The sequence below is a fragment of the Aedes aegypti genome, chromosome 2, assembly GCF_002204515.2.
Source record: "Aedes aegypti strain LVP_AGWG chromosome 2, AaegL5.0 Primary Assembly, whole genome shotgun sequence".
Lineage (NCBI taxonomy): Eukaryota > Metazoa > Arthropoda > Insecta > Diptera > Culicidae > Aedes > Aedes aegypti.
The window spans coordinates 468,288,182-468,302,161 of record NC_035108.1 but is presented as its reverse complement, the minus strand read 5'-3'; the positions used below and the strand labels follow the sequence as shown (position 1 = coordinate 468,302,161).

At 38.0% G+C, this 13,980-nt stretch overlaps 1 protein-coding gene across 1 annotated transcript in view; it reads left to right on the top strand.

Moving 5' to 3' along the window:
- LOC5568083 (cadherin-related tumor suppressor) overlaps positions 1 to 12,171 on the top strand; it is a 233,900-nt gene extending 221,729 nt beyond the window's left edge. The window contains exon 5 of the mRNA XM_021839701.1: positions 12,050 to 12,171. Coding sequence (XP_021695393.1) covers positions 12,050 to 12,171 — 122 coding nt within the window. The remainder of the gene's footprint in view (positions 1 to 12,049) is intronic.
- The last annotated feature ends 1,809 nt before the right edge of the window (positions 12,172 to 13,980 follow it).

The window sequence follows — 13,980 nt, the reverse complement described above, 5'->3', positions numbered from 1 at the left end:
GCATTCCTAGTGCAGCAGGGCACTTTTGTATAATTATGATTATCACTCCAGTTTATGTGGGGCAACGAAAGAAGGACAAGTTCGCGCCGGGAGATTTAGCGTACCTATGTCTGTACATGCGAAATAAGGCGATTCGTTAGATTTCATAATGAGATGTCATTTTTGTAGGATCGGTAGGCGAGAGTGTTTGCACGATTCAAAAGCGGAATTAGTGGTATTAGTTCGGACAGATGAACTTGAGAAAAAGCTATCTTTGGATACCGTCGTTGGGGGTGACAATGGGTCAAAAAGGGATATGTGCGATTTATTTTTTGAATAACTATCGCAATTTAACTCCAATAAACTTCAAATTTGGTGTGTATGTACTTTGATGGTACATTAACAACTGTTTAAAAAATTAAAGACAAATATTTATTCACAGCGGCACCACAAGTGAATGAAAAATGACCCAATCTCACCCCATAGAGGGGGTGACATTGGGTCACTATAATTGAAATAACTTGTTTTTGAGAATATGATTTCAAAACCATTCACAACTGAAAAATATTGACAAAAAACGATGCAAACAAGAGAAAAAGATATCTAAGATGTTTCACAAGTATGATAAACCCACTTCAAAGAAAGATTATACTGAAAATTCAAGAGCTATGAGAAAAAATATGTAAACCCAACATTTATCGTCAAGTTTACATAAATTTTCTTGGTTTTTCCCTCAAATTGTCTTCAAAGTCTCATCCCCATTGATATAAAGCCCATTCAGTTTTCCCAAAGGTGTACTGAAACAGTGATTATTTTAAACCTTCGCAAATAGTTAAATTTCGGTGCGACATTCCACGATCAATAAATTTCAGGCCGAAGTTGACGTCATAATCCCAGTATTTCAGCGATCCAACTCATTTGTACTTCAATGAGATGTTTCTATAATATGAAAACACTGATAAATAATCAAATTTAGAAAAAAACACCCTTTTGATAAAAATTTACGATGTTGCTGCGCACGAAACACAGTTGCTGGTTTGAGAAGTTGTCAAAATGCGTTGTATTGTTATTCAATGCACGGAATACTCAAGTAGACTTGTTTGATGTTTCAGAGATGCTGTATTTAGAAAGAATAAACACATCTTAATGAAAAAAAGAGAACACCCGGCACCGTAAAATGTCAAAAAAGTGGACTTGGAATTTCATTTACTATCGTTCTTGCTTGACCCAATCTCACCCCCATTTTCAATGTTTTAGACATCATACCGAAAACAATCATTTTTTTTGTGGGAAAATCAAACAGATTCCGGAAAATACCTGTGATGTGTAATGAAAAGACTTTTAACATTCTACTAATACAACGATAGAGGCTAGAGTACATGCGTGATACTTTGTACAGGAGAAATTTTATGTTGTAAATTTTATCTAGTTTCAACATGCATGTTTATTGATGTAGGGTGCCGGTACCAATGGTTGTAATGTACCAATAGATTGACTATGGAATAAAACGAACATTTTTCGATAAAAACGACATGTGCTATTTTTGGTGGATAGATCGTCTCTAGTTTAGTCGTTTTGCCAAATTTCATATTTTTATTATATCAAAAAGTCATATCAATAATTACCGTTTTGACTCATATTCCGAACACTTAAGACCAACAGTGACCTCAAATGCATCTGATTGGCATAAATTGGCTGATATTTGTGTAAGTTTTAATTTCTTCGCAAAGTCTAACTGTTAGCTGTTGGATGTACCAATAATAATGTTGATTTAATTAGTTTTAGTATTGTTTTTACGTAAAAGTATGGAACAACATTTTGATTCAAATGCCGAACACTGTGTTTATTCTGTCTCATATTCCGAACACCTTGATTCAAATTCCGAACAGCACCAATAAATCATATTCAAATGAATTATTGCGCATATAAAATGATCTGAGCTTATTCTACTGGTCTCAAGCTAGAGAATCATCACTACTCCCGCGATATAAATTAAATTAAAGACGTTAAAATTGAATTGCAATTGACTGCCATTTTCTTGTTATTTGGTGACATATTTCAGCGAAATATTTCAACCAAATCGCCATACAAAAACCGAGTGTTCGGAATATGAGTCTGTTCGGAATTTGAGACAAAACGGTAAGTTTATGCAAAAAATTTGCTCCCTTGCACCAGTAGTAGCCGTCGTGTTCCAGTAGTGGATCAACGGATGGAAGCAGTTTATAAAATGGATGAAGAAAAATGAAGAAAAGCCCTAGAGATGATCTTTATGCTTCATTCAAAAGATATTAATTGCTGTTCCGAGGAAAAAATGTTAAACCTATGTAAAAATTTACCATTTTGTTTGAAATTCCTTGTATCATTCCCGAACGTCTACTACTGGAGCACTAGCGCAACTACTGGAACACGTGTACCAATAGTGGCTCAAGCGATTCTATGTTAAAATATTAGTTTTATCACTCTTTTTATATTTTTCCCATATAGTAGAGGTTGAAAGGTTTCTGTTGACGTAAAAATATCTCTGTTAAGACTCTTCGTTATTTTGTTATGCTTTTTTATAGCTTAGGTAGTCCACTAATGGCACCGGCACCCTAGTACACAAAAACTACTATTTCTAAAAATGTATATTGTTATGATTTATGTGCAATAATATGTTCCCTAACATATGAATTATAAATTTTAGTAATATCAGCGTTATTAGCTGAAATATTTCACAAAACATATTTTTCCGTTTTGACCCAATCTCACCCCCTAGACCCATTGTCACCCCCATCGACGGTACAGATAATAATGTGTTTGAAACTCATATCTAGATTTGCAATAGCAGATCGATAAATACCCTTTTACTATTTTGAATATAGCAGATTTGTATTGTGACACCTGGAATCATTTATCTATAAACATTCCCTATTGAATCTCGTTAAGTATGTTTGGAATAATCCATTGAACAATTCTTGAAAATAATTTTGGAGGATTATCTAGCCGAATTCCAACGTTAATCTTTGGAATAATATCTGGCATAAAGGAGTTCCTTAAGAATACTCTGGAAATTTCAAGAGAAATGTCAAAATTGCGGGACATTTTGAGATTCCACAAATTTCGAATACCCTTGAGAACGAATGTTTTCAAAATCATCTCGTCAGAAATCCTAAAATATCAGATATGGTTCTCTAAGAACATTCAAGTAAAAACTTGATGAAACAAGATCTCCCCATTACTCGATATTCCATATTTCGATATCGAGTTAGAGAACTAACTCAGTTTTCATGGCTAACTCGATGATCTCTTGGATCACAAATGCTCTGGTTTTGCGTTATGTAAGTTGATACCTCCCTAATGCAGCCCGTAGACGCTCAGACCGTTTGACCAACATTGACTCCGCCCCCAGGTTGATGTTCATGTTGGAGCTATGTTTGGCCGTGTGTGATGCTGCTAGACGAACCAATTTGACAGGAGGACAGGAGTTCCTCCAGGGATTTCATCTAGAATTCCTTCAGAGATTCCACCTGGAATTCCTCCAGAGATGCTATCAGGAGTTCCTCGAGGAATGCCATCAGGATTTCTTCTAGGGATATCATAACGAGTTCCTCTAGATATTATATCATGAGTTCCATCAGGAATCTTATCAGGAATTTATCCAGGGATTTCATCAAGAGTTCCTATAGGGATTCCATCAGGAGTTTTTCTAGAGATTCCATCAGAAGTTCCTTTAGAGATTCCACCTACAGTGATTCAGAGTTTCTCAAAGAAATTCATCTAGATTTCTTTTAGGAATTGCATAAAGAGTTCCTCCAAGCAGAAATTTCTTTAGGAATTTAATCAGGATAGTGATTTCTTCAGAAACTTCAACAGAAGTTCCTATATAGTTTCCATCAGAAGCTCGTCTAGAAATTACATCAGAAGTTTTTTTTAATTCCACCAAGAACTTCTCCAGAGATTACATCAGAATTTCTTTAAAAACTTTATCAGGAGTTCCTTCAGGGGTTTCATTAGCATTTTCTTTAGATATTCCACCTGGAATTTCTCGAGAGAGTTTCTGTAAAGATTCTAGAAGGAATTACCCTGAGTCTTTGAACAGGTTTTGTTTTATAGGGATTCAATTAGGAATTCCTACAGAAATAACAACAGAAGTTCTTCTAGGGTTGACATCAAGAGTTATTCCAAGAATCCAATCAGGAGTTCCTTCAGAAGTTTCTCTAGGGATTTCATCAGGAGTTTCTTCGGAGATTGCACCTGTAGAATTCCTGTACAGATTATAGCATGGGTTTTTCAAGGAATTCCATCAGGATTTTTCTTATGCCTTCGCCAGGGATTTTATCGAGTTCCTATAGGAATCCGGTCAGAAGTTCCTTCAGAGATTCCATCAGGAACTCCTCCAGGGATTACATCAGAAGTTATTCTAGGGATTTAAGCAGGAGTTTCTCTAGAGGTTCCATCCGGAGTTCTTCTAGAGATTTTATCAGAAGTCCCTACAGGGTTTTCATTAGGAGTTCCTATTGAGATTATACCTGAAATTCCTACATAAATTCTATCAAGGGTATCTTCAATGATGCCATCAGGAGTTCCTCCAGGGATTACTTCAGAAGTTCTTCTAAGGTCTAAGTCGAGTCTAGTACACGACACTGAAGACGGCCTTACAGTTGAGGTCGAAATACGCGTATCTGTCAAAGGATACAAACTCTAGTGGAATTGAATGGTATAGTACTAAATTCGGTTTTTTCATCTACTTCTTCTAAGGGTTCCATCAGAAGATTCTCTTGGAATTTCATCAGGAGTTCTTCAATATATTTCTTTGGGAGTTTCTGCAGGGATTCAATCAGAAGCTCTTCCATGGATTCCATAAAAAATACTTCCAAGTTTTCATTATGAAATCAAATCCTCCTGGGATTCAATCATGAACACCTTCTGGGATTCCATCAGAAGTTCTTTTGGGGGTTCTTTCAGGAATTCTTCTAAAGGTTCGTTCAGGAATTTCTCTAGGATTATTCTGGGTCACATCAGGCTAATTATTAAGGACTCCTCCCTGTCTATTAACGAATTATACCAGAATTTTCATCTAGGGATTTCTCTAGGCAATTCTTCAAGAGATTCCTCCAGGAACTCTTCAAGGGTGTCCTTTCGGAATTCCTTAAGTGATACCTCTTGGAATCCCTTAAGGGATTTCTGCATTCAAAGAATGCCTACCGAAATTTCTCAAGGAACTAACCCTTAAGGAATTCCTCCCGGAATATCTCCAAAGTCAACAGGAATCCCTCCAGGGATTTTTCCAGAAATTTAAATTGCTCAATAGATTTCTTCCGGAATTTCTCATAGGATTTCTCGCGGAATTCATCACGGGACTCTTCCCGTAATTCCTTTAGGAATCAATTCCGGAAACCCTCAAGGGTTTCATTCGATTTTTTCAAGGAATTTCTAGCGAAATATCTACAGGGTTTCTTGAGGGTTTTCAGCAGCAATTTTACCTTAAATTTTATATGATAAATTCTGAAGGATTCTCTAATTCCTGGTGGAATCCTTAGAAAAAATCCTTAAAAAAATACTGGAAGAAATTGATGAAGAAAATAAATAAATAAAGAAATAAATTCCTTTAAGAATTCTCGGACAAAATTTTGGTAGATTCTTAAAGTATAAATCCCAAGACGAATGTCTCGTAGGCTCCCTTCAGAAATACAAGGAAGAATCTTTGAAGGAAGGGGTAGAAGTTCTGGATCAACTTCTTATGGAATTTTGGGAGAAAGCCCTGAAAAAAGTTCTGGTGAAATTCTTGCGGGAATTTCTGGCGATGATTTGAGGAATCCCATGAGAAGTATCTGAAATAACTCGTGATGTGATTCCTGGGTAATGCGTGATGGAATCCTGGGAACTAACTTCTAGAGAAGTCCCTGGAAAAATCTTTGAAGAGGAGGAATTGTCGGAGGCAGCCTTGAAGTAAGCCCTGAAAAATTATTGAAGAAATTACTTGAGAAGTTGTTTGGATTGGTCTTTAAAGGAATCAGTGGAGGAAATTCTGAATAATTTGTGGAGGAACCTTTGAAACAATCTCTCAGAGGAATTTCTGGTTAAATCTTTGGAAAAAAATCTAGAGGAATTTCATTGTGATAATCGTGCTCTATAGGCACCACAAATAGTCGTCATTTTCTGATAGCGTCCGTTTTGTAACTGATGCCGGATGTAACTTATCTCTTTTTTTCTTGCACACTTTTCCATTTCGTTCAGCTACTTCCAGTCGTTTGTGAAAAAACTAAGCATAAATTGATGAATGTTGGCAGGAATGGTCATATCCAAAAGGTTTTATTCGATTGTAATCCGCAGAGCGGAGTAAGTGAGCGTTTCGCCACTAGTTTCCATGCGAGGAAGCGCAAATGAGTGTTGACCCCTGAAATAGCGCCGAAGGGCTCCGAAACTCCCGAGATCAACGGCTCGCGTCTACTCTAATTACATTTAGATGACTCATGAGCCGCCGGGCAAAACATACCAGCTGCTGTGCAGTTGCAATGGCTGGTTTCCGTTGCTAATGCCTGCTGGTGGCGCAGTCTCAGCAGCCCGGTAATCCAATCCGTGTGGCGCGATCAAACGCGATCAGAAACACATAATAAAAGCCAAAGCTTACTTAGGGGCTCATACCGGCGATGATCGCGAGATGCATTGCAATAAGGCTGATTAGAGGCAGACACGGGAAAAACACAGCTCATGATCGCGCCAGTTTCCCTCCGAGCAAGTAGGGGTAGGTCCTGTGAGAGATACGATTTTATCGGTTGGCGTACGCGATTCATTAATTTAAGAGTGTAGATTAATTTAATATAAGTAAGTGGTGGTCTGACGGTGGCAGAGTTGGCGTTGTGCTTGCCACTTATGGTTTGATCGGCTGACGACTGAAGCATCAAGCCAGACTTTCGTCTCATTATGAGTAATTGAACTCACAAGGCGTGCCCTTGAAATGTATTATTGCGAAGTTTTCGGAGACTTAATGGGTGAAATTACCAGAAGTGCATCTAAGGAAACACTTCTAAAAATTTCTTATTGAGCGTTCTCCAGAAAAAATATTTCAGTAAGGATTTCTGAAACTTCTCAAGGAAATTCCAATCTTTTTTTTTCAGGAAATTCCAACCTTTTTTTCAGAAAATCCCAATAGTTTTTTAGTCATTTCCCATGAATTCCTTCAAAAATTGATCTACCAGTTCTGCCAGGAACACCTGGAGAAATACATGGAGGCACCTTCCGAAGACTTCAGGTGAAACTTCTTGAATAAATCTTTATTTCTGGAGAAAAAGGCTTGAAGGAATCTATGTAGTAATTGTCTGGTGAAATTCCACATGAAGTTTCTAAAGAAGGAGTTCTTGGAAAAATATGAAGGAGTTTTCTGAAGAGACTTTCTGAGGAACTTATTGAGTAATTCCTTGCGGAACCATTTGAGGATGAATCCATTTTTAAGAGGTTATCTGTAAAAAAGGAGTCTTTGGAGGAGATTGAATTACTGGGTGAATTCATGAAAACTTAAGGAGAAATTACTATTGATCTTCTCAAATGAAGTTTGACACTTTTCCAGGAATAAGAATCAGAAGAGATTGTAAAGCTTTTCCTAAAGAAACAACACGAGGAAATCCATACGACATTTATGTAGAACTTTCTGGTGGAAATCCTGGAGAATTTCCTGAAGAACCTTTTTAAGGAATCATAGAAATAATAAATTTGTGAAACTTTGAGAAAATGTTTTAGACAAAACTACTAGAGCAATACCAATAGAATCCAATTGCGAATTTTCTGGAGGTGTTATTGGGAGACGCACAGCCGGACAGTTTGCTGTATTTTACCAATTACATTCTTCATATTCTTCTTCTCCCTCTCGAAATTACATCCCATGTAGACACAGTCTGTTTCTTAGTTTTTGAATGAATTATTGCAGTTGACTAAGTGCTTATATTTATCAAAATTGCCGTTATTACATTCGTATGTCTTTTGTCAGGAACAATGGCTTTATGTTCAAAGAATTTACAGATAATGCCCATTACGAAAAGAATCAGGGCTGCCTGAGAATGAATGACGTTACCACCACAAGGCTAAGTACAGGATTTTGCAAGGAGTCGATCAAATGTGGATAGCTGGGAATTCCAAAAGCCACTTGTCAGTTTCAAGAGTACGATGGGATTTTCGAAAGTAGTTAGAAGTTGAGTAGGCTGAAGTTTACATGGGGAATTTGAAAAATTGAATGATGAATCAGTGATTTCACGGAGAAGCTGAATCATGTCCACAGCAGAAGTAAGTTTGACCTAAAGAGTAGAGGATTTTGACAAGAAGCAAGAGTGCTCAGGATGAAATTGTATTTTAAAACAAGTATGGGTTCCAGAGAGAAAGGAGACAATTCACGATAGAAAATTGAACGGTATTATACGAAAGCTAGAGATGAAGAGACTTATTTGAAAACTTCAATCATTCAACTTTCGTGCAAGAGCTAAATTGCTTCGTAGCTTGCTCAGAAATCTCATACTTGACAATGTCATACAAACCTATCACTTACGCTCTTGATTTCAAAAATTATTGTTTTAAGGTAACCAATCAAAATTCCACAATTTAATCTTGTTGTTTCCGTCAGAGAGATATATGCTCATACGGCATTATTCTGATGGTTGAGTTGAGTGAGCCAAAACTTACATGCAAAAACCTCAAACATTAGATATTATTTTTAATTATTTCCCAATAATTAGTTTTTAATGGGATAAGAATTTCTGAAACGAATCTTCAATTCAGAGAGTAAAATGTTTTGAAATTATTCCAGATAGTCTTCAGGGTTTTCTGAAGGAGTTCGTTCAAGGATTCATGTTGAAATTCAGGAGTATTATAACTATTGGTACATTTCTCATTGCCAGCTACTCAATCAGTCAGTGTAGCTGACAGTTAGAATGACTGTTATGAGTTTTGTGTTCTGGATTCCCTAGGAAAAAAATATCGAAAAACCTCTAAAAGATTTCATGGAAAAATCCTAAGAAAATTGCTACTTAAATCTGACTGAATTCAAAACAGCATTTTTCGTCTTGGCGTTACGACCAAATTGGAGAATTCTTGTTTTTCAGCTTAGTATTCTATGATGCACTTTCATAGTTATGAACTGAGAGCTTCCTTTGTCAGTGTGATCATTGTAATACATCGGAAGCCATCTGAGCTTGAACTGAATCACACGAAAACATCACACAGCTTAGGAACCATTCACTTCCATATCGTACCTCCAACATGAAACTTTGCAACTGTTAGAAAAGTGCTATCTGAACGATTCATCCTACCCACTGTTTAGTGGGCCCTCATGGAGCTCATTTTGTTACCCCGAACATTCCATCGCGTTTCTCAGCAGCAGCAACAACAGCGGTGATGTTGCGAAAATCTGCGTGATTGTGGCGCATTAAGCTGCACACCGCCTCCTTCTCGGCGAAAAAAACGCGGATAATTTTGTGTTTGGCGCGATTATCTAACCTATCCCCCAAGACCGCTAGTCAAAAACCAACGCCACTGCGTCGTCGTTGAAGTCGTCGAAGACATGGTCCAAGTAGTCGGGGACGGGATGGATCCGTTTCAACAGCCCTTGCATCCAAGCAGGCAGCTAAACGGCTAGCTGCTGCGCCTTTCATTGTCCACTTAGTAGGCGCGTTATTCGTTTTTTTTTTCCTTCATTACTTTTTGGGCCAGTCATTATGGCTGACTTGGGTGAGATTGATGACGGGTGGGAGATAAGGTGGCAAAGGCAAAAATTAGATTCCAGTTTGCTGTAACGATCGGCAACTTTCACACAGTGGAAGGAGTCTCCACTTTTATGCTATTTTTCTCTCGTGCCGCTTTGTGTGATGCCTGGGCCAAATGTTGCAAACGCCTTCGACAAAAAGGTGAGTCCTAAATTATATGCACTGTAACATGAGATGATTTTAACCGTTGGCTTCGCTTCGGTACAAATTGTTCCAAGTGCTGGATGACTCCCTCAGTCATTAAACAGACAAGAAGAAGTTGCCGTTGTCGCGCGTGGCTGTTGTCAATCCGTCGTCGGTTGTGTCCTCCAGAGAGCGAGACTTTAGAAAATCGTTAAAACATAAAATACCCACCATGAGAAGACTTCGTTTGCAATTTGGCGCAACATTAGAGTTGGGTGGGTTAATGAGTTATGCCTGCAGGAAGTTCCCTGAACATAGCCCACACAGTACAAAATAAACTGCAATATCACGTCGTTTGCGATGCACATCACTCGCGTCGTTATTATTGCGTAAAATTACATCCGAATCGATGTAATAATACATGTTATTATAATAATTCTGACATAATTTTTAGCAATAATTACGACGTGAGTGATGTGCTGCAAAAACAATGCGATATTACAATTTACTTTTTGTTGTGCAAGAACATTCGAATGTTGGAGACCTGTGCAACTGCCATAAAAATCTCGAAAAGGCAATTAAGACACTTGGCGATGCGCACCACATGCTGGCTTTACCGGCGGATTGTTAGTCTTGTTCCTCCTTTTTTATGGGACATATTTCTCCTGACGCAAAATTATAGCCTGGAACGACGTTTCGGGTGCACAGTAGGATCAAAGTTTTAAGTGGTTTAAGCGCTCAGACTTTCTAATCTTGGACGTCGGTGGAGTGGTAGGGGAAATTAGAGGCGGCTTTTATGCATTTTTCGCAATATATTTGCGGAAATGAACACAAGACCGAGTACACAATCCGTTCATGGGAAAATGTTTTTGTTTGTGATTGGCGCCACGATGAAGGTCGTGAAACGAGGTTGACCTATTTTTCTTAAGAATCTAAGATTTAAAAATTTGCGAAACCCACCGGTCGAAAATCTTTTCATAACAGAAATTTTCTGGTCTTGCCAGGATATACAGTATTTCTGTACTTGCCATACGATATACAAATGCAAAAATGGTCAATTGGCAAATAAAGCTCTCAACTAATAACTGTGGAAGTGATCATAAGAGCGTTAAGCTGAGAAGCAGGCTCTGTCCTAGTTGTGACGTAACGCTAGAAAGAATAAGAAGAACTTTGAACATTGTCAGGAGGATGATATCAATAAATTCTATAAGAATTCTGAAATGCAGTTTCAATATGGCCTGAACTATTTTAGAAGCTGAATTAGGATAAAAACGCAAGTTTACAATTGTACAACTGCAAATAAAATTGTAACACTGCAGGATTTTTTTGGAATATTACGGTGTTTTCTAAAATAATGGATTTTCAAGCTAAGTTGGTTGAATATTTTGGTATGGTTTCAAGAAAATGCACCATTTCCGGCAGAATCCTTGACTTGTGTTTGTAATATTTGATATCTTATGATATGATTTTATCTTTGATATAATAATAATTCAAATATTTACACTGCAAAAATACAAATGGCTTACGTGTACCATTCTTCTTGTCTTCAACCTTCTCAGCCCGAGCAAAGTCGAATAACAACCGCATAACATAGTGATAACAAGATTTGCAGCATGATTTCATTTTGTATTTTTTTGTTATCAATACGAAGACTCTTGCTATCAACGAATTTTCGGCTGTCAGATCGAGGATGCTACCGACGGGTGAATGACGTCAAATGTTTGTTATCATAATTCGATCTTTATAACTAATTGATAACACAATGAGTTATCATTGAGGGAAATTTACTGGATAACAAAACTTGTTATCGATGTATTTCAAATGATAACATAATAAGATATTTAAATGATATCTTTAGTATAAACTTTTGTTGTCACGTTTGTTATGTTGCCTGCTTATTCAACCAAAATGAAAACAAACTATGTTCTCAAATGCTTGTTATCGTATAACACATCTTGTTATTTTTTGTTACCCAACTTTGCTCGGGTATAGTCTACCATCTAACAAAAGCAAGAAATCCCAGCACTATTGCATAACTCCTGTCTAATGTTCGCACTCGTCGCATCACACCAAAGAAACTCGTCCATTCTTGGAGGGTGAAATTTCCTCCTCAATGAAAGATTGATAGCCTGGCTGGAATGCTTCTCAGTCGGCAAACCGCCGATATCCAATTCAATTTAATTTGATCCGTATGACACGATTCACTTTTTATTCGGTAGGAGCTAAGCTGCCGTCGGTTCACTGGCTGTCTGTCTGCCTGCCGGACTGGAACGATCTCTCCATTAATACCCCGGGATATGTCTTTTCGGGTTACGCCACACCAATGGCGGTTGCAGTTTGAGACTTTAACTCGTGTGACATTATTTGCGCTTGGCTATCTATCACTAGTAGGCTACGGCGACGCAGTCGGCCGACGGAGATAGTATTTTAGAGGAGCAGAACGGTGCAGCTCGGAATGTAACGTGTGCAGCAGGCGAGGATTTTTTTGCTCGGTTCGCTCGATTGTAGAAATTGTCGTCGCATTACGCGCGGATGGTGGTGACTAGATTGCATGGCTTGCCTAGCATCCATCCAGTTTCTCCGGCCGTACGAATTGGATGGACGTCAGCATCGGTCTTTCGGTACACCCTCAAAGGATCCGCGTGGTGCTGGCGGAAAACCAGTTTGCCGCCGTTTGGATGTTGGTTGGCATTGGTTTTGGTCCCGTCAACGGTCCATCAGTCAGTCAGTCAGCCAGTCTGGCATTTAATTTAGCCTTAGACTGGACTCTTTTTTGTTTGGTTTGGCTTTGGCTTTTGAGACGATGTGACAGTTCCCACGGTGAGTTCTTAGATTGCGTTTGAAAATTAGATCGATTTTTATAATTGCTCGGGTTTGGAAGGGTAAGCAAAGTTGTTAGTTATATGGCGTGAAATCAAAGATTGATTTTACTTGCTCAACCAGTAAATAACAAGAGAATTGTAACTGTGTTTGTTACGCATTAAGATTTTTTTTGTAATAGAGTATTATAGTTAAGTCTATAACTAAGTCCTAACTAAGTCCTAACAAAAAAAAATTTCTTCAACATCAAATAAAACTGTTTATTAAAAGGCTCTTAGATTCTTTATAACAATTGCTGTTATAATTATGTTTTTAATTGAAATAAATAAGAAAACGGTCATTGTCAACAAAATTTATTTTTTGTATCAAATTTGCTATATGATACAATTCGATTGTTGTCCACTGATCGGGTATGGATTGATTCTGACTATTTGGCTACCATCAGAAACCAGAAACGCGCCATAAGATAAACCGCAGAGTGCCCGATCAAGAACCTACTGTACTTCGGATGCGAAGCACTGCGAAACGATACAGTGATTGATTAATTGACGTGAAAACAGTGAGTTTTATCCGTACTTCTGCTTCCACCGTACTTCCAGCTCGCGAACTGAGTCACGACGCGCACCATTGACGTAGTTGGTCTAACTTTGGTAGGCATCACTCTATCAACAACTCAAGAGCACCGCTGTACTCAAGAGCGCAAAATGAACCGTACAAAAAACGGACCAGATAGAATTACTTTTTGGTTGAATTCAATTCACAGCAGCCGATTATGAAACTGGTAGCGTGGAAGCAAGGGCGTAGCCAGGATTTTCACTATCAAACATCTCAATCTGCTATCCTCACTAGTGATTTTTAGTATTTTTCTTCCTAGCAGTGAGTCACGGCACAACTCCTACAAAGAAAAAAAAAAAAAAATTGGGGGAAATGGTCAGCAGGATAAATAAATGAAAACCGAATTTAGTACTATACCATTTAATTCCACTCGAGTTTGTATCCTTTGACAGGTACGTGTATTTCGACCTCAACTGTGAGGCCGTCTTTAGTGTCGTGTACTAGACTCGACTTTGAGTATATGAATTCTGAAAACAATCTTTCAAATAATCAAACATTGTATTACCTTCCGTAATAAAGCAGTAGGTAGATTTTGATTTGAAATTTAATCGATCAGGAAGGAGCAATGCCTAAAATCCCCACTTCCCCTGCCCTTTCTTGGCTACGCTCATCTCGGAAGCCAAAGCGCACCATAAACTTCAAGAGCCATGCTTTGCACACTTTTATTTCCCAAGCACGTGGTACCTCAATTTCAAACGGTCCATTTCGATTTGAG